Consider the following 22357-nt stretch of genomic DNA (forward strand, 5'->3'; position numbering starts at 1 on the left):
TCCCTATCCACCAACACTCCCAAATCCCTGGCCTCGTCAATCTACTGGAGCACGGTTCCACCAATGTGATATACTGCTGCTAATCTTTTCACCCCAAAATACATAAAACCATACACTTTGCCACATTAAATTGATATCCATTTTCCTTAGCCCAGTCCCCCAAACTATCCAAATCATCTTGCAAAATTTTGACATCCTGTGCACTCACTATTGCTCTACCCAACTTTGCATCATCAGCAAACAAGTGAACACTTCCTCTCAGAATGAACCAGCCAATAACAAAAAGTATGACAGGAAAAATAGATGTAGGAGTGTGAACATGAACAAAATGAAGGATAGAGTGCTGTATGGAGACTCGTTAGTACGAGGTGTGATAGCAGAGGATTTGACAAAATCGTACCAACCTGGTGCAACCATAAAGGATGTAACTGAGTCTATTAGAGAGCAAAAGGAAAGGTGAAAGAAATGATTGTTGTGGCAGGTACGAATGATTTGAAAGGAGACAAAATGGAAATGATAGAAGACCTGAATGAATTGTTTGAGGTAGCAAAAGAAAAGAGTGAGAGAGTTAGAATGATTAGTCTTTTGCCACAGTATGACAGTGAAATGTTTAAAAGGAGGGCCATAATTGCGAATGACTTTATGCGTGGGTTATGTATGACGAGTGGTGTGGAATTTGTGGACTTGTAGAGTGAGTTCGATGGGCGAAAGGATCTATATAAGATGGATGGCTTGCATTTGAATGGTTACGGTGTAAGAAGACTTGAGAAAGTGTTGCTGAATGTGGTGGATGTGCAAATTCAAGGAAACTAGATTTATTAAGGGGGGTGGAGTAGATATACAGTCCTTAGGGAGGCAGTTGAATGTAAGAATGAATATAATATGCTCGAGCAAATAAAGACAACAAATCAGATTGTGATAGTTAATATAAGGCATCAAGGTAGGGTTGGGGCTAATAAGGGTCTTAAATTCATGTACACTAATGCTAGGAGTATTATGAACAAGAAGGAAGAGTTTTTGGCCATGGTTGGCACTTCCAGACCAGAGGTTATTGGTATTAGTGAAACATGGCTGACTGTAGATGATATAGCTAGTGGGATTGAATGTGAGGGGGTATGGTGTGTTCAGGAATGACAGGGAGAATAAAATAGGGGGAGGAGTGCTATTGATGATAGCTGATGAGCTGCAGCCAAGGAGAATAGAAGTTGAATTGCAGAATAGAGAAAAGAGCACATTTGAGGCCATTTGGTGTGAGATTGTGGCTAGCAGAACAAAATATACAGTTGGGTGGTGCTATAGACCAGGTGATGGAAAAGATCGTGGTGACAGTATGCACAAGCAAATAGAACAAAAATGAGTGGAAGGAGGATAATTATTATGGGAGATTTCAACTATGGTAACATTGATTGGAAAGAGGAGAGGACACATGGGAGAAAGGAATTGGATTTTATGCGGTTATTAAGGGATAACTATCTGCGACAGCATGTAATGGAAAATACTAGAGATCAGAGAGTGCTTGACCTGGTAATTACATCTGAGGATTTGGCTGTAACAAATATGACCACATTGCCACCAATCGGTGAGAGTAATCATAGGGTCTTGACTTGGGAGGTGGCTAAAGGTGTAGAATTTTCAATTAAGACAGGGTACATGTGGAATTATCGGGCGGGAAAGTATGACAAGCTTAGGAGTTTCATTGGTTCAGTGCCATGGCATGTACAACTGCAAGGACTAGAAGTCGATAGTGCATGGGAGGTAGTTAAGAAGTGTTTGCATGAAGGAATGGCTGACTGTATACCTAGAGTCCGAATAATAAATCAACTAGGGGTTAAATGGATGAATAACACCATTAAGCTTGAGCTGCAAAAAAAGAAACAACTATGGAGGGAATTTAAGGAGAAAGGTGACCGGCAGGCACACGAACAGTATAAAGCGCAGGCCAGAAGGTAACGAGTGTGGTAAGAAAGGCAAAAAAGGATTACGAAAGAACATTGGCCATGCAGGCTAAAGAGAATCCTAAACAGTTTTTTAGATATGTAGCAAGTAAAAGGAAAAATGTACATGGCAGATTGATTTTAAAGAATGCCGATGGTAGGGAGGTAAACGAATCAGTTGATATAGTTGAGTTACTGAGCGAGCACTTTGCAAGAATATATCATCCAGGTGGTGACATTGCAGAAATGAATGTACCAGTAGATTATACGGGAATTGTGGTGAATGAAGTGGAGGTGAGTAGTCTATTGCATAACCTCAATGTCAGTACATCTGTGGGATTGGATGGTATACCAGCTCATGTTGTACGAGAAGCAGCTAAAGAATTGTCAGTACCCTTGACCATTTTGTTTAATTTGAGTCTCGAGTCTGGGTTAGTCCTGAGGGGGTGGAAAGAGGGGAAAATAGTTCCACTGCATAAAGGTGGTTCCAAAACTGCTGTTGTAAATTACCGACCGATTAGCATATCAGGAATCATTGTCAAGGTCTTAGAGAAATTAGTCAAGAAAAGAATACAGGATTGGATAGATGAAAATGGGATATTGTATGGGGGACAACATGGTTTTGTGAAGGGTAGATCATGCCTCAGGAACTTGCTCACGTTTTATAACACAGTGACGGCTGAACTGGATAAGGGTAATGGGTTTACAGTAATACTACTGGACCTTGCCAAGGCTTTTGATAGGATACCACATAGAACCCTAATCAGTAAATTGGAGCAGATGGGGATAGATATAGGGTTGGTGAGATGGATAGGAGGGGTGGTTGAAGGAGAAATACCAGAGAGTGGTTTATTCAGGAGTGGAGTCTAAAAGATGGCTTGTGACTAGTGGAGTGCCACAGGGCTCTGTTCTTGGACCACTGATTTTCAATTTGTTCATTAATGATATAGGAAAGGATTTGAGAGGACGTGTTCACTTGTTTGCTGATGATGCAAAGTTGGGTAGAGCAATTATGAGTGCACAGGATGTCAAAATTTTACAGGATGATTTGGATAGTTTGGAGGACTGGGCTAGGAAAAATGAATGTCAATTTAATGTGCCAAAGTGTAAGGGTATGAACTTTGGGGTGAAAAGAATAGCAGCAGTATATTGCATTGGTGGAACCGTACTCCAGGAGATTGATGAGGCTAGGGATTTGGGAGTGTTGGTGGATAGGGAATTGAAGTTTAGGGGGCACATTGCAAAAGTGACTAAAACAGCTCATCAAATCACTTGGCTTCTGAAAAATACTTTAACATGCAGAGACAAACAAGTTGTTGCTCCTCTGTATCGAGCCTTGATAAGACCCCATCTGGACTACTGTGCCCAGTTATGGGCACCAGGGTTTCTTCGTGATGGGGAGGAAGTGGAGAGGATCCAGAGACAAGTGACCAAGATGATAGCAGGTCTGTGGAATGAACCTTATGAGAATAGGTTGAAGATTTGTGGGTTGCAGAAATTGGTCGATAGGTGAAGGAGGGGTGATATGATTGAGACATTCAAATTACTGAAGGGTTTCTATAAGATTGATCCAGAAGATATTTTTGAAAATATGACTGGTGGTGGGAGGGCTAGGGGCCATGAATGGAAGCTGGGCAAGAGCGTGGTTGACAAGGGTGTTAGAGCTAGGTTTTTTACTTGGAGAGTAGTGAATGAGTGGAATAAGCTTCCAGAGTATGTTGGGGGTGCTACGACCGTGAATGAGTTCAAGGCAAGGTATGAGAGATACTGTGTGAATGTCGAATAGTTGTTTTTGACATGACGATAGGGCCTCCCTCGATGAGTGTGTCGACTCCTTGGAGTTGCCCGGAATAATAATACTAATAATAATCCTTTCCTATATCATTAATGAACAAATTGAAAAGTAGTGGTCCAAGAACAGAACCCTGCAGCACACCACTAGTCACAGGCCGTCTTTTGGACTCTACTCCTGAATAAACCACTCTCTGATATCTCTCCATCAACCAACCTCCTATCCATCTCACCAACCCTATACCCATCCCCATATGCTGCAGTTTACCGATAAGAATTCCATGTGGTATCCTGTCAAAGGCCTTTTGTATTGACATTGAGGTTTTGTAATAGACTATTCACCTCCACTTCATTCACCACAATTCCCATATAAGCTATTGGTTCATTCAGTTCTGCAATGTCACCACCTCGATGATATACTCTTGCAAAGTGCTTGCTCAGTAATTCAACTATATCAACTGATTCGGTTACCTCCCTACCATCAGCATTCTTTAAAATCATTCTGCCATATACGTTTTTTCTTTTACTTGCAACATATCTAAAAAACTGTTTGGGATTATCTTTAGCCTGCATGGCTAATGTTCTTTCATATTCTGCTATTGCTTTTCTTACCACACTCGTACCCTTCTGGCCTGTGCTTTATACCGTTCATGCCTGCCAGTCACCTTTCTCCTTAAATTCCCTCCACAGTTGTTTCTTTTTTTGCAGCTCAAGCTTAATGGTGTTATTCATCCATTTAACTCCTACTTGATTTATTATTCGGACTCTAGGTATACAGTCAGCCACTGCCTCATGCAAACACTTCTTAACCGCCTCCCATGCACTATCAACATCTAGCCCTTGCAGTTTCACATGTCATGGCACTGAACCAATCAAACTCCGAAGCTTGTCATACTTACCAGCCCAATAATTCCACATTTACCCTGTCTTAATTGTAAATTCCACACCTTTAGCCACCTCCCAAGTCAAGACTCTATAATCACTCTCACCAATTGGTGGCAACGTGGTCATATTCGTTACAGCCAAATTCTCAGATGCAATTACTAGGTCAAGCACTCTCTGACCCCTAGTATTTTCCATTACATGTTGTCGCAGATAGTTATCCCTTAATAACCGCATAAAATCCAATTCCTTCCTCCCATGTGTCCTCTCCACTTTCCAATCAATGTTACCATAGTTTAAATCTCCCATAATAATTATCCTCCTTCCACTCATTTCTTCTATTTGCTTATGCATACTATCTCCACCATCTATTCCATCACCTGGTCTATAGCACCACCCAACTGTATATTTTGTTCTGCTAGCCTCAATCTCACACCAAACAGCCTCAAATGTGCTCTTTTCTTTATCCTGCAGTTCCACTTCTTTCTCCTTGGCTGTAGCTCATCAGCTATCATCAATAGCACTCCTCCCCCTATTTTATTCTCTCTGTCACTCCTGAACACACCATACCCCTCACATTTAATCCTACTAGCTATATCATCTTCTGTCAGCCATATTTCACTAATGCCAATAACCTGTGGCCTGGAAGCGCCAACCAACCAAGGCCAAAAATTATTCCTTCTTGTTCCGAATACTTCTGGCATTAGTATACATGAATGGCAGAAGCCCATTTGTCCCATCCCTATTTTGTTGCCTTATACTAACTATCCCATTCTGATTTGTTGTCCTTCATACTCGCTCAAGCATATTACACAAATTCACACACTCAACTGTCTCCCTAAAGTCTGCATATCTACTCCCCCCCCCCACTTAATAATTCTAGTTTCCCTGATTCTGCACATCCATTTCCACTTCATTCAACAACACCTTTTCAAGTCTCCATACACCAAATCCATTCAAATGTAAACCATCCATCTTATATAAATCCTTTCGCCCATCGAACTCACTCCACACATCCACAAATTCCACACCACTCCTCCTGCATAATCCCCACATAAAGTCATTAGCAATTTTGGCCCTCCTTCTATACTCTTCATTGTCATACCGCAGCAACAGACTCACTATCCTTACTCTCTCACTCTTCTCTTTTGCTACCTCAAGTAATTCCTTCAAATCCTCTCTCATAGCCATTTTGTCTCCTTTCAAATCATTCATTTCTGCTACTAGTATCAATTCTTTCAACCTGTGTGTTTGCATTCTAATTGGCTCGCTTACATCCTTAATGTTCGCACCGGGTTGGTACGATTTTGTTAAACTCTCATCTATCACACCTCTTACTAAAGAATCTCCATACAACACTCGCTCTTTCATTTTGTTTACACCTCATTATCATACCTCAAGGGCTCACTTTAGTGAGTATGGGCATGGCAAACCCGAGGTACCAGATGCTGGACCATGCCATACTTCATGTAATATACATCTGATATATTATTCTGTAGACTGGTCCCTCCTCTTCTTTCTTTCCTTCTTTCCCCTCTCCTTGCTCCTTTCCCCCCTGATGCTATTAGAGTATTTGAGGGCTAGGGGTGAGTCTTTCCTATTTTGCTAAGTCATTTCGTCTTATGCAGCCACCGAAGGAGGCAAGCTAGCCTCAATAGGTGCCGGTCCCAAGCCCGGATAAATGGCGAGGGTTGATGTCAGGAAGGGCATCCGGTCGTAAAACTTCAATGCCAGCTCAAACTATGATATAAGTCAAAGAGGAAATGATATAAGAGCTAGGGCATACCCCTTAAGCAACGTACAGCCACATCGCCCTATAACTGCGAGAAGTGGACGAGGGTTACCGCATCAAGGGCAGGTGCGGTTAAAGAAGCAAGCCTAGCAGGTGGAGAGGATGTTGCGAGTGGGAACACTGAATGTTGGAAGCATGACTGGAAGGGGAAGAGAGGTGGCAGACATGATGAGGAAGAGGAAGTTGGACATTTTATGTGTGCAGGAGACAAGGTGGAAGGGGGGGGGAAAGGCAAAGGAACTGGGAGATGGATATAAATTGCTCTACTCTGGAGCAAATAACGAGGGAAGAAATGGTGTAGGAATTGTCGTGTGTGGCAGAATGAAGGGCGAAGTTTTATGTGTGCAGGAGACAAGGTGGAAGGGGGGGAAAGGCAAAGGAACTGTTTGATGGATATAAATTGTTCTACTCTGGAGCAAATAACGAGGGAAGAAATGGTGTAGGAATTGTCGTGTGTGGCAGAATGAAAGGCGAAGTACTAGAAGTGGGTAGAAGGAACGACAGAATCATGCGAATGAAATTGGGTCTTGGAGAAGAGTGGGTGGTCATATTATGTGTATATGCCCCGCAAGTTGGTTGTACAGCAGAGGAGAAAGATGAGTTCTGGAACGTGTTAGATGAAGAAATGAGGGAACTGGAAGAAAATGAGATGGCGATTGTCGGAGGAGACTGGAATGGAAACATAGGGAGACAGAATAGAGACTGTGAAAGGGTGCATGGTGGCCATGGAGTGGGAATGATGAACCAGGAAGGAGAGAGGGTTGTGGACTTTGCAGTAGCGTTTGATCTGGCAATTGTGAACTTGTTTTTCTACAAGAGGGAAGAATATTTGATAACATTTAGGAGTGGTAACAACAGTTCACAAATTGACTATATTTTGACTAGAAGAAAACATCTTAAGGTTGTGACAAATTGTAAAGTAATTCCAACAGATCAAGTAGCACAGCAACACGGACTGCTGTGTGCAGACTTTAAAATAAGATCGAAGATAAGAACCTCTGGATGCCATGGGATGAAGACAATTAAGTGGTTTCATTTAAAAGAGGAGAGTGTGTTAGAGAGGATTTCAGATGGACTGGAAAGTGTACAAGATTGGTGGAAACATAATTTAAAAGTAATCTTGAGCTGTGCAATCGAGGTGCTTGGTGAGACATCTGGAAAGATTAGAGAGCAGAAGGAGGGTTGGTGGTGGAATAATAATGTACAAGTGGCAGTGACAGCTAAGAGGAAGGCAAAGCAGAAGTGGGATGAGTCAAGAGTGGAAGAGGACAGAGAGGTGTACAGAGAGAGAAAGCAAGAAGCCAAGAGAGTTGTGGCACAGGCGAAGGCCATGGCATATCAAGTTCTGTATGATCAATTAGAAACAAAGGAAGGACAGAGAAAAATTACCAAGTAGCAAAATGTAGAAATAAAGCAGCAAAGGATATCTTACATGTGAGGCAGATCAAAGACGCTGAAGGAAGAGTATTATGGAGAGATGCAGACATAAGAAACAGATGGAAAATATACTTTGAGGGACTTTTGAATGAGGAAAATGCAAGGACTCACAGAGAAGATGGGCAGCCTTCTGAGGGAATGGTGCAGAACATCAGTAGAGTGGAAGTGACGGAGGCCATGAAGAGAATGAGGAATGGAAAATTGGTGGGCCCCGACAGAATTCCAGTGGAGGGATGGAGAGCACTGGGGGAAGAGGGAATTGACCTGCTGTGGGACCTGTTCATGAAAGTTTGCCAACAAGAAAATATACCCGAGGAATGGAGGAAGAGTACTCTTGTCCCCATCTACAAGGGTAAAGGGGATGCACGAGACTGTAAAAATTACACAGGAATAAAGTTGATGTCCCACACAATGAAAATCCTAGAAAGGGTTCTTGATGGTAGATTGAGGAAGGAGGTGGAGATTGCAAAGGAACAATTTGGCTTCAATTTGACTTCGTGCCTGGTTTATCAACAACAGATATTTTTGGGTTACGGCAGATGATGGAAAAGTATCGAAAGAAAAAAAGGGAGCTACATCTGGCATTTATTGATCTGGAGAAAGCATATGATAGAGTGCCAAGGCAAGAAGTCTGGAGGTGTCTGAGGGAGAAGAAGGTACCGGAGAAATATGTCAGGCTGGTGCGAGAAATGTACAGAAATGTGAAGACAAGTGTTCGAACCTGTCTGGGACAGACAGAAAGTTTTCAAGTAACAGTTGGCTTGCATCAATTGTCAGCATTAAGTCCGTTTCTGTTTAATATTGTGATGGAGGTGGTAACAGAGGAGGTGAGAGAAGATGCGCCTTGGACAATGTTGTATGCAGATGACATCTTGCTGTGTGCAGATTCAAGACAAGAAGCAGGAACTAAACTGGAAAGATGGAGAAAAGTACTGGAAGAGAGAGGTATGAGACTGAGCAGAAGTAAGACAGAGTATATGTGTTGCACAGTGGGCAACAGACAGGAGACAGATCTGGAGCTGGAAGGAAATGTCATCAGGAAGGTGAGAGACTTTAGATACTTAGGTTCAACAGTGGAAGAAGATGGAGGTGCTGAGAAGGAAGTGGGATGCAGGATACAAGCGGGTTGAAGGAACTGGAGGGAGATGGCCGGAGTGTTATGCGATAAGAGGGTGCCGATCAATCTGAAAAACAAAATCTATAGGACAATAGTGAAGCCAGCTATGACATATGCTATAGAAAGTGTGGCCCTGAGGAAAAATAACATCAGCAGGATGGAGGTAGCAGAGATGAGAATGCTTAGGTGGATGTGCAGTGTGACCAGAAAGGATCATCTGAGAAATGACTATTTCAGGGGAACAGTGAAAGTTACGAACTTAGGATCGAAAATACAGGAGGCAAGGTTGAGATGGTTTGGTCATGTGATGAGTAGGGAGGACAAATGTGTGGGAAGAAGGGTCATGCAGATGGATGTGCAAGGAAGGCGGAAGCGTGGGTGGCCAAAGACGAGATGGAGGGAGCTGGTAGAAGTGGACTTGAGGATGAAGAACTTGGATGTGGTGACAGCCCAAGACAGGAAGGTGTGGAGGAGATTCATTATCAACAGTGACCCCACTTAAGTGGGAGAAGCTGCAGAAGAAGAAGAAGAAGAAGACCATACTCTTATTTTTCTTATCATACTTTTGCCATTTATTAGTTGGTACGCTCGGTAAACATTTTTGCCAACACTCCAGCTGCCGATTTGCCCTATGTATCACTCCACGTAACCGTGCGATCTCACTCACTGCATCTGTCTCATCATTTTTATTATACGTTAATTCATTCATTCGTTCCATATGTTTATCTTCATTCTCACTTTCGACGCCACTCTCACAGCTATCTAGTACTACCTCGCAAATATCACTATTCATACCTGGCATATCACTATTTTCTACATTCTCACTTCAACAACGATATCACTCTCACGACCTGAAATACTCTTTAAATCCTCACATTCCTTACACTTTCTGCACACATTCACTCCACTATCGTTGTCTAACCAGACTCCAACCACTCTCCTCAAAGCATACATTTCACAAAGAGTACACTGAATAAAATCCTTTAAATTAAAATTTTTAGACAAAAGATGGCGACCTGGACACCATTGTATTCCTCCTTATTGGCGCCATGTGCACAAATCTATCAAATTACTAATTGGAAACTCAGAAAAAACACAAAAATTACCCAGACACGCTAAGATACAAAAAGTAAATAATACTACGTAATATTCAAGCAAATTTACCAATTATTACTTAAAATAACACTTATCTGTTCAGGAGCTCTCTACAAACACTACACCATGTAGCCCTCTAGCGACCTTTAGCATTTTCTCTGACCAAGTTGCATGAATTCTGCAACTTGGTCAGAGAAAATGAAACATGATGCATTGAATATTCTCTGCTCAAGCAGATGGAAGACATGAGAGATTTGGGAGCATTTGCAAAGTTGTAAAAGTTACCCAGAAAAATACTATCAATAATGAGAATTATCCAATGGAACTATCATTTCCTTTATAATGAAACCTGTGGTGAATTCATCACTAAAATACATTTCATCACATACTAATAGAAAACTCAAATAGAATTCATCACATACTAACCACAGGGATAAGTTTTAATACGTAAATATTTCATCCCAAGTATCTTGGGATATCCTCAGTACAGTAATTCAAACAATACTAGAAATAACATACAGTTAGGGGCGCATGATTACAATGGCATCTCAATATGCGTGCAGTAATGTTATAGAAGTAAATTAAAATATAATGGAAAAAAAAATTAAATTAAAATAAAATAAAAATAAAAAAAAAAATAAAAAATAATAATAACAACATATATAAAGACTCTTCATATATGTTGTTATTTTTATTATTTTTTAATTTTTTTTATTTATTTATTTTTCCAGTTATATTTTAATTTACTTCTATAACGTTACTGCACACATATTGAGATTACATTGCAATCATGAGCCCTAACTGTATATTATTCCTAGTATTGTTTGAATTGCTGTACTGAGGATGTCCCAAGATACTTGGCATGAAATATTTACATATTAAAATTTATCACTGTGGTTAGTAAGTATGTTTTTTTTTTATCACTTCCTTATCCCTACTTATCAAAGGCATTAATCAGGTCATATCTTGATTTCTGTTCTGTTCAGGTTATGTTCTGCAGAATTTGGTAAAAGGAGACTGTCAAAATAAAGAGGAGATATTGCATATGATAACAGTGGGGAAGCAGGGAGAAAAATGAGAGACACCCCCAGAAACTGTATGATTCATAAGAGTAAGGAAGTGAAAAGGAGTGTTTTTTTTTTGTTTGTTTTTTTTCTTCATAGAAAGTGGAATGCATTAACAGGATTGTGGATGATGAATACTCCAATACTGAATGCTTTCAAGGCATGATAAGAATTTGATCTCTCATGATGAGTGTTATGACTCCACAGAGGTCAAGAAATAATACCAATGTTAAAATACAAAACTTGAGGAAATAGGTGCACATTAGCTAATTACATTACATTATACATTATTATATTAATTATATTAACATAAACTGATTCAGTTTCATTTGGGCTATATGTCACAAGGAAAAGTATAGCAATGTAACAATTAAATTTATCACTATTTCCAAGAAATTCAATTCTCTACCATTTGGATCTTACATAAAATCATGCCTCAAACCATTAAGATAAATATATTAATGATGAGCAAATCTTAAAACAATTAGCCACCAGATGTTACCTGAAAATCATTTTTAACTCTTTCAATATGCATTAATGTTTCTTTCTGTTGGCATAAAATATCACTGATTGTTTCTACAGCTTGGTCTTTTGCCTTCTCCAGTTCCTAATATCAAAAGGAAGGCTTAAATAAGTTTACAAAGGATTACAAAAATTATAACAAAAACTGATACAAAACTTGAAAGATCATTAAAATCCAAGAAGAAATTTATGGCTCACTGAAAAAATATATAATATGCATATTATAACAAATAAAAAAAAACAACTAAAACTAAATTCAATGCAAAAATAAATTCAACAATTTAGAACTTAAAATATCTTTTACATAATCTAAAAACAACAAATGTTCACACATATAAAGCTCAGGGCTCAGTCCTTGGTTGGCTTTCAAACTACCTGCTGTAAAATGTTACATTGGTATTAAATCATATTATATCATGGAGATGTTCTTCTCAAAGAGGTTTTTGCATTTTTCTCTTCAAGAGTTATACACTATCTGATCAAAAGAATCCGGATACCTACTCGAAACTGTAATCCAGTAGTGGACATTAATACGGGGTGGGTTCACCCTTTGCTTCTATGACAGCTCTAACTTTGCTAGGGAGACTTTCTACCGGGTGTCGGAACATCTCTGGAGGAATAACAGCCCATTCTTCCTGAAGAACTGTAGCCAGAGCAGTTCGTGATGTGGGTCATTGGGGTCTGGAGTGAAATTGCCATTCTAATTCATCCCAAAGGTGTTCTCTGGGATTCAGGTCAGAGCTCTGGGCTGGCCAGTCCATTTCTAGAACATTATTGTCCACAAACCATTCCCTCACAGACCTTGCTTTATGGCAGGTAGCACTGTCATGCTGATACAGAACAATAGTCATCATCAAACTGATCTTCTACCATAGATGGTATACAATGGGTCAAAACGTCCTTGTATCTTTCCACATTTAGATTTCCATGTAGTGTTATGAAAGGGCCAAGTCCATTTGATGAAAAACACTCCTACACTGTAATGCCACCTCCTCCAAATTTCACTGTTGGCACTACACATGCTTACAGGAATCGTTCTCTGGGCATTCGCCACACCCAGACCATCCCATTGGACTGCCACATGGTAAAGTGTAATTCATCACTCAGAACCAGTTGTCCACTGTCCAGTGGCATCGCTCTTTACACCACTGCAGGCAGCACTTAGCATTCACAGGAGAAATGTTTGGTTTATAGGCAGCTGGTCGACCATGGAACCCCATTCCTCTTAACTCTCGACGCACAGTCACGGTGCTGGCTGGACAGTTAGTAGCATTGTGGAACTCCCGAGTGATTGTTTCACTCGAAGTCTGGTAATTTCCACGAACCACCTTCTTCGATGCCTGTCCTTAAACACGGCCTACCCAACCATGGTTTTGCTGTGGTTGTGCCTTCACATTTCCACTTCACAATCACATCACCAACTGTTGACTTGGACAACTTGAGGAGGGTTAAAATGTCTCTGACAGATTTCTTACTGATGTGGCAACCAATAAATAGTCCACGTTTGATGTCACTGAGCTCCCTTGGCCTACCCATTCTGCTCATACTTCTTATCACTGAACAGAACACAGCTCCATGCCTCCTTTTATACTGATAAGTGAAGTCATAGTGACATCTAGACATCAGTTTACGAATTACAGAGGGGTGTCCAGATATTTTTGATCAGATTGTGTACCCTTACAACTGCTTAAGTTAAAAATTTGTAACCTATTCGGTTATAGCAATTCATTTAGCATTACTATTAAATGCAAGCTAAGTCTTCAGCTTGTTCCTCTATAGCATATGAATAGATAGTTGGAAGAATCTTATAGTTGGATAGCGTATCTGCTCTCTCCAGCCAAAAAAGCTGCGGGTTTGAATCCCACCGTAGGCACAGATGTTTGTGATTGTCTGTGGAAAAACTAGTGGGTGGCAGTCGGTGGTAGATGCCATTGGTGTAGTTGCGGTCAGTTGGTGAATTGAGTGGTGGAGACAGAGTTGTAGAGAGCAGGTGCCCTCTCTTGATGAGTCTTTGGACTCCCTGGAGGTGTCAAATAATAATAACAATAATTGACAGTCAACTCTATGGGAATAATCAACAATAACAGCATCAGTAATGATTGTTATGTCTTAGGAAGTACAATGGAAAAATTTCAAGCTTTATACTACACTAACAGATGTGGATTGCAGGAAATTAATTAAGCTAAGGATTCAGGATTAATGGATAGGCACTTGAAGTTCAAAGGGAATATTGCTCATCAGATTACCTGTGGTTAATGCATATACTGCTAAGTAGAGGTGAAGTTATTATCCTTCTTTATGAGGCTTTCATATTTCACATATAGATTACTGCATACAGATCTGGCCACCTGCTTTCTTGGGGATAAGGAAGTAATGGAGAGAATCCAGATGCAAGTGACCAAGATAGTAAAAGGTCTATGAAATGCTGTCTATATTGGTCACTTGCATCTGGATTCTCTCCATTACTTCCTTATCTCCAAGAAAGCAGGTGGCCAGATCTGTATGCAGTAATCTATGTGTGAAATATGAAAGCCTAATAGATCTGTATTGATCTAAAAATTGAGACATACGTGAAGGAATTTATTATAACTAATTAATAACAAAAACACTCACATCAATTTAAATCTTTTTTATTTCTAGAATTATAGAATGTTTGGCTATAATTGTATTAAAAATTGTATTTTTAATACAATTATAGGAAAACAATGACATCCTTTCTTTCATGCTTACATGGTGATCAGAATACATTATGGAAAATTATGGAGACAACTACCGTGTTAGAGCAAAACTTTAGTTTAATATAAACTAAAATGAACACTCGACGTTTCAACCTTCATATTATTATTATTTATTATTATTAAACAAGACCTCATGGAGTCAAAGACTCATCTAGGAGGTCCTTTTATCTCACACACATCTCATCATACCGGGTCTTAAACACATTCAAACTCCTTGCAGACACCACACTCTCAGGCAAGGCATTCCAATCATTCACAACTCTGCACGAAAAAAACCTGCCTCTCACTCCCCTACTCACACCCTCTTTATACAGTTTCCAGGGATGACCTCTGGTTCTCCCCTGATCTCCCACTATTCGCTGTAGAACTTCTCCACCATTGATCCTATAGCAACCCCTTACCAACTTGTAGGTCTCTATCATATCTCCCCTCTTCCTTCTCTCCACTAGTCTCTGCAAATTACATCTTTTCAATCTTTCCTCATACTCGACATTCCAGAGGTCAGAAACTACCTTAGTCAGTCGCCTTTGGACACTTTCCAACATCTCTTCATCCTTCTGAAAACCAGGTGACCAAATCTGGGCACAATAGTCTATGTGTGGCCTAATCAAAGCCTTATACAATGGAACAAGAATCTCCCTACTTCTACACGTCAGTGTCCTCCTCATCATTCCCAGAAGTCTTTGTGTTGTCTTCACAATTTTGGCGATGTGACCCCTAAATTTTAGATCCTTATCCACTATCACTCCCAGATCTCTTATTTCCTCTACTTCCAACAATATATTCTCACCAAGCATAAATTCTGCATCCCATCTTTGTTTTCCAAATTTTAAAACCTTACATTTCGCAACATTGAACTCACATCCCCATTTGCTTTCCCAATCACTCAATTTATTCAGGTCTTCTTGCAAAGCCACAACATCTTCACTACTCTTTATGGTTCGTCCCAACTTTGCATCATCTGCAAACAACTGAATATCTCCATCCAAATCTTCGCCAATATCATTAATATACAAGTTAAATAGTAATGGCCCTAAAACAGATCCCTGAGGCACTCCACTAGTGACTTTCCTTTTCCTGGATATTGCACCCCCATACACAACTTGTTGATACCTATCAGATAGCCAGTCTCCAATCCAATGCACTAATCTAATATCCAACCCCATCTGCTCTAGTTTGACTGTCAACTTATCATGAGGTACTCTATCAAAAGCTTTTGCGAAATCCAAGTATATTACTGTGTATCCTTCTCCTCTGTCCAAGGAAGCAGTCACTTTATTGTAATAAGTAAGTAGATTACTAAAACACGACCTCCCTTTAGCAAATCCATGCTGTCCATCAAAGATTATACCATTGTTGTCAACCCAACTCTGGATCCTAGTTCTCACAAGCTTCTCCAACAACTTAACCACAACACCTGACACACAGATAGGCCTATAGTTTGATGCTTGAGTTCAATCACCTCCTTTATGAAGTGGCACAATCTTGCCCTCCTTCCACTCTTTAGGGACTTGACCAAGTGCAAGACTCGTATTAAAAAAATATGTCAAGGCAGGTGTCAACTCTCTGGCACATTCCTTCAGAATACGCGGTGATATATTATCAAGTCCCACAGCCTTATTTACATCTAGTTTACTCAACTCCCCAAACACCTCTTGCTCACTTACAGTCAGTCTCTCCTCCCCATCATCAACTGCTCTTAATCTCTCCATGAAGTCACATTCACAAGATTGAAAGATCTTTATGAACTGCTCATTAAGTATCTCCACCACACATTCTGCAACAGCTGTCTTTATACCATTTCCTCCAATTAATGTCATCCTTCCATAATCATTCTTTCTTTTGCTGGCTACATATCGAAAAAACTCCCTAGGATTCTTTTTAGCTTCATTAGCTAACTGCTGTTCATACCTCTCTTTAGCTACTCTCACCAACCAAGTCACTCTCCTTGCCTGGTCTTTGTAGAACTCATGAAATTGGTTACTTCCACTTCTCTTATGCTGCCTCCACAATCCCCTTTTTCTCTGTATTGCATGCTTAATCTCTTTATTCATCCGAGCGCCATCCATTTTCAGGGCTAGTTGCTTCGGCAGGTGAGTTGTTACACACTCCTTAGCGGATTCCGACTTCCATGGCCACCGTCCTGCTGTCTATAGCAACCAACACCTTTCATGGGGTCTCATGAGCGTCTCGCATCGGGCGCCGTAACCCGGCGTTTGGTTCATCCCACAGCGCCAGTTCTGCTTACCAAAAGTGGCCCACTGGGCACTCACATCCTTTCGTCCGGGCTTCGAGTCAAGCAAGCCGGACTTCTCACCCATTTAAAGTTTGAGAATAGGTTGAGGTCGTTTCGGCCCCAAGGCCTCTAATCATTCGCTTTACCGGATGAGACTGATTCCCTCGAGCGCCAGCTATCCTGAGGGAAACTTCGGAGGGAACCAGCTACTAGATGGTTCGATTAGTCTTTCGCCCCTATACCCGGGTCTGACGATCGATTTGCACGTCAGAACCGCTGCGGACCTCCACCAGAGTTTCCTCTGGCTTCGTCCTGCCCAGGCATAGTTCACCATCTTTCGGGTCCCAACGTCTAATATCTCAATCTAATAATATCAACGTCTAATATCCCAATATCTAGGTCATCATCTGGAGCATACACACACATATATATATATACAGAGAAACAAGCTGCACTACAATCTGCATGGTTTGCTAAAGTCACTGACAAACCATTACAATTATTGGCCTGACCTCTGGTGAAAAAAAAAAAAAAAACCTTTACCACATCAAAGCTAGAGTCCTATTATTATTATTATTATCTATTAGGTTACAAAATTAAATTGGGTTGGAGAGCAACACATGTAGGCTGTTCAATAAGTAATAAGACTATATTTATACAGAAAACAAATTACCTTTAATCGTCATCATTTACATGGTCTTTTTCGAAGTAACTACTGTGAGACACGATGCATTTGTCCCAACTTGTCCACTTCTTAAACACACGTGAGAGTCCGTTTTTTGAGAGTTCTTTCAAAACCGCCTCTGCAGCTTTGTTGCTTCCGAAATGGTAGCCTCTTAGTGTTTTCTTGAGCTGAGGAAACAGCCAGAAATCACATGTGCAAGATCAGGACTGTATGGAGGGTGTGGTAGGATATCTGTGTTGTTCTTCTGCAAAACATCCACTACACAACCAGCAATATGTGGCCTTGCATTATCGTGGTGCAATAAGAAGCCATTCTTCAGCAATGGACGCTTCCTTTTGACGTACTTGATGATAATCGCTGCTGTGTTGATCATTGTCTCTGTGATGGACGTTGAAGTTCTTCCCTCACGTTCAAGATTTCCACATTTTGCCTTCCTTCCTTAAAAATTTTATGCCAGCGAAAAACACTTGCCCTTGACATTGCTTCATCGTGAAAAGCTTCACATATCATGTTAAAAGTGTCCGATGCCGATTTTTGCAAAAACCACACGAAATTTAATCGCATAACGCTGTTCCAAGGACGCTTCCATTTCGAAGACTGGTCGCACCTCGTAGGCGCGCCGATGAGCACTTGCGTTTAGGTGCACCGATGAGCACTTGCATATACGGGCTGATGTGCCAGAGTGGCACATCAGCCTGTATATGCCATCTATCAACCTCTTTTGTTAATACATACAGCAACATTTCTTTATTCCACAGAAATTAATATTGTGATGAGTGGTTTCGCCACAGTAAAATTAGTCTTATTACTTATTGAATAGCCCACGTATTTATATACATATATATTGGGGGGGCTCTGCCCCCTGATGCCTATAGTCCCCCCTGAGTTCCGGACTGGTAGGCCAGTTCTCCTTGAATTCTGAGACTCGGATTTTTGAAGACTCGACACGGGATCCCCCCCCGAGTTCTGGACTGGTAGGCCAGTTCTCCTTGAATTCTGATGACTCGAATTTTGAAGACTCGACACTCAGGGTAGCCCGAGTTTCAAAACGTTTCAAATAACTTGACAAAAACGTGACACAAAAACGTTACATAAAAAGGCTTATAATTTTATGTCTATAGGGTAGATATATATATATACAGGGTGTTCGGGATAAATTTGACAGTTTCGTAAGGAAAAAGAAAATCTTCTTTGTATCTATTAAATTTAATGAATTGACAAAAAACATTACAGGCAGAGTTAATTACAATACTATCAACAAGATTTACTCAAAATAACCACCATTAGCATCGATCACAGCTTCAATGCTGCTTCGGAACCTCGAACAAGCTGATGCTACAGTCTCCCTGGGAAGGGCCGCAAAAACTGTTTTAATTTTATCCATTAACTGGGCTTTTGTATTACTGGAAGTGCGATTGGTGTCTTTTTCAACTGCGCCCCATACAAAATAATCCATGGGGTTAAGGTCTGGGGAGTTTGGAGGCCAAACATTTGGACTGGTGAAGTCGTAGAAATTTTCAGACAACCATTTTTGACTTTTCCCAGAGGTGTGGCAAGGGGCCGAATCCTGCTGCCATACATACAGCCTACCATTGGCTACCCTTGTTATCCAGGGCTTGACTACAGTGTTTAGCAACTCCACGTAGCCATCTGAAGTCAACCTGAGGCCCTCTTGGAAAAAATGCGGAGGCATCACATTGCCTTCAGAGGATACACATCCGAAAACCATCACAGTTTGGGGAAATTTAGTCTGCATTACACGAGGAATGTCCTTTGTACTGTATGCAAGCAATCTGTTATTCTGCGTGTTGTGTTTTTGTATTCAGGGAGCATTGGGCAGCAGTCGAAATATCCTTATTTTGATGGCCGGTACGAATCATCATGATACAAGTTATTCTCTTCCATGATTCAGGTGGGTTCCAGCTATCCATCCTTTCTGACATCTTGTATATGAATGAAGAAGGGTCCAACCTTTTAAATGAAGAGAAGTGTGTGTTAATATATGTAACTTACGGAAAAATATAATTAATTATAAATATGTCAAATTTATCCCGAACACCCTGTATATATTAAAAAAAAATATGTGATTATACATATAAATTTCAACCAATTGGTATGGAATAGTTTCCAATAAAAGCTGAAAATTGCTTAAAGCCCGAAGTATGCTAGATAATAAGTAGGCTGAATATGTGCCATCCAAATTCTTGGAATTTTTATGCCACCATTATTCTCACCATTATCCACCCTAATCTCAAGAATAATGACTTTAGGACTTTAAGCAATTTTCAGCTTTTATTGGAAACTATTCCATACCAATTGGTTGAAATTTATATGTATAATCACATAGTTTTATATATATATTGAAAAAACGAGTAGGTGTATGTAATCCCTCAATGAGTCTTTGAACTCCCAAGGTGTCATGTAATAATAATAATAATAATAATAATAATAATAATAATAATAATAAAATAATAAAATTAGTATAACTTCCCAAAATTGAGAATGTTTAAAATAATCATTTTTGTTCATGTTTGAATTGTGATGTGTGCTTCACATCTAATAGGATGTCCAACTTATAAATTCTCCAAAATATCTAACTAATCTTCTCACTGCATTTACAGGAAACTCTGCTTCTTTTATAAAAAAAAAAAAAAGTCAATAAATTTTAAGAATAAAACTTCAGGATTATCTTTATAACCCACAAATCTAGTAAGTTTTGATGTAGTCTCACTCTTTATAAATATTCCTCTGACAGATGCAATTGAATTACTAATGAACTAATGATGAATTTCATCTTCATATTGTAAAATTGTTGGATTTTGTCATCGATTCAGGATATGTCACTGCCAGAACAAATTATACAAACAACATAATCTAGATGTTTTATTTCACCTAAACTATCAATTTAATATAGATGTGTTGATGATGTCTTACTGTATGAAAATGCTTCTTGTCATCTTCATGAATTTCTTGAAAAAATTAATTCAATAAACCCAAGAATCAAATTTACCCTGGAAGTAGAAGATAACAATTATATTCCTTTTCTGGATGTTCTCCATCTACATCAGTGGTTCTTAACTGGTGTTCCCCAGAACAGTTGCGTTCTGTGAACTGGTTACAAGTGTTCCACCGGTGAAAGATGTCACACGACACAGTTCTAATTGTAATTGGCTACTCCGTTCCTAACAACTAAAGACTGCTATGCGCGTTGGATCTAAACCAATAGAGTATTGTTCATAGGTCATGTGTTTCAGGAGGGATGAGGAGGAACATCTCTTTTATAGCCATTTAGTGATGTGTGTTTGGTTTGTGTGTTGTGTAACATTGTAACAGCACACAGTCCATTTTTAATGTGTATTTGGTTTATGTGTTGTCTAACATCACACAGTCCATTTTTAATGTGTATATGTGGGTTGTCTAACATCATGGTAGCACACAATGGATAAATTTATTATTAAACGAAAATGTGATTCTGAGACAAATATTAATGATGAGTCAAGTACAACTGGAAGTAGTAGTAATGACGTCGCTGCAAATACGTCTTATACAGAAGACAGCGCATTATACGTAGTAAAATAAGAAAAACGATAGACAATATTTCGGATGAATATTTAAGTAGCTGTTTTACATGGACCAGTGAAGAAGAATGTCCTATTCCCCAGTGTCTTGTATGCAGGGAAAAACTATCCAATAGTTCAATGGTTCCTGCACTGAAAACCCAATCTTGCTTCAAAAAATAAAGATCATTTCAAGAGATCATTGGGCATGCAAGTTAAACATGCAAAATATTTTGAAAAGACTGTTAAAATTTCTGCTAAGGCACAATTTGCATCATATGAGGTAGCTGAATTAATTGCTATAAAATTAAAACCACATACTACAGCAGAGTCTTTTATTTTAACAGCATGTTGTGAAATAGTAAATATTATGTTTGGTGACGAAGCAAAAAAGAAAATTATGAAAATTCCTCATTTGGAAAATACAATAAAAAATAAAATTAAAGATATGTCAGATGATATTGAGAAAACAGTTACCAAAAAACTTTCCAAACAACATTTTGCTTCACAAATTGACGAGTCCAATGTCATTAGCAGTAAGGCTTTTATACTAGGATTTGTTCATTTCATTAATGAAAATGAAATAGTGAATCAATTTCTGTGCTGCAGAAAACTTACCGAACATACAAGATATTTTTACCGGACAAGATATTTTGACTCTATTACGTCATATTTAGAAACTTTTTTAAATTTCACGGGAGCTGTGTGCAGGAATTTGTATGGACGGTGCTCCATCAATGGTAGGCTCTATTAAAGAATATGTTATCCTTGCAAAGAAAATAAACTCAAATATTAGTCTTTGGTCAAGTGTTTTACTTCTGACCCAGCTCTCAGATCCATAAGTTAAAACTGGTTTGAACACTGTCTCGTATACAGCTAATTTAGTGTTCTGACTAATTTCTCTCTTATTCCATATGAATTTATTCAATTCACTTCCGACCATACCAGCTTTGTTGATTCTCTTGTCTATTTCCATATTTAATTTACCATCTTCACTAAAAATCGTGCTACCTAAGTAGCTGAAATGTTTTACTTGATACACGGGTTCCCCGTTCACAACACAGTTGACATTTTCAATGATTCTGCCTATTTTCATTGTCTTTGTCTTTTTAATGCTGATCTTCATACCATATCTATTACAACAGTTATTCAATTTAGTCAGAGAATCTTGCAGACTTGTAGCAGATTTATTTAGAAGTATAACATCGTCCACATAAAGCAAAGAGCTGACATTAACATCTCCAATTCTGATATCATGTTTAATACCACTTTCCTTCATAATGTGATCCATATAGATAATGAACAACAGAGGGGATAATGTGCATCCTTGTCTCACACCAGATTTAACATTAAACCATCTTCCTGTACTTATTTCAATTCTAACTGCTGACTTACAACTCAAATAAAGACAAAGTATTGCTTGATATAATGCCCCACTGACACCATATAACTGTAGCGTATTGAATAGCTTCTCTCTTGGCACCTTGTCATATGCCTTTTCCAGATC

The 22357-nt window shown here is 39.4% G+C and overlaps 1 protein-coding gene and 1 pseudogene across 2 annotated transcripts in view; both read right to left on the reverse strand.

Annotated features, from left to right (window-relative positions):
* The window catches only part of LOC150108178 (TNF receptor-associated factor 3-like), a 396437-nt gene that overhangs the window by 220568 nt on the left and 153512 nt on the right, over positions 1-22357 (reverse strand). The window contains exon 8 of one of the 2 annotated variants that reach the window (XM_090415632.1): positions 11615-11719. The exons of the other annotated variant lie outside the window; for it this stretch is intronic. Coding sequence (XP_090271758.1) covers positions 11615-11719 — 105 coding nt within the window. The remainder of the gene's footprint in view (positions 1-11614; positions 11720-22357) is intronic. 2 annotated transcript variants of the gene reach the window in all.
* LOC150108179 (large subunit ribosomal RNA) lies at positions 16325-17114 on the reverse strand (annotated as a pseudogene; the record flags this gene model as incomplete).

Source organism: Typopeltis vanoorti, chromosome 3 (assembly GCF_054136105.1).
Source record: "Typopeltis vanoorti isolate ZY-2024b chromosome 3, IOZ_Tvanoo_1.0, whole genome shotgun sequence".
In the NCBI taxonomy this organism is placed as follows: Eukaryota; Metazoa; Arthropoda; class Arachnida; order Uropygi; family Thelyphonidae; genus Typopeltis; species Typopeltis vanoorti.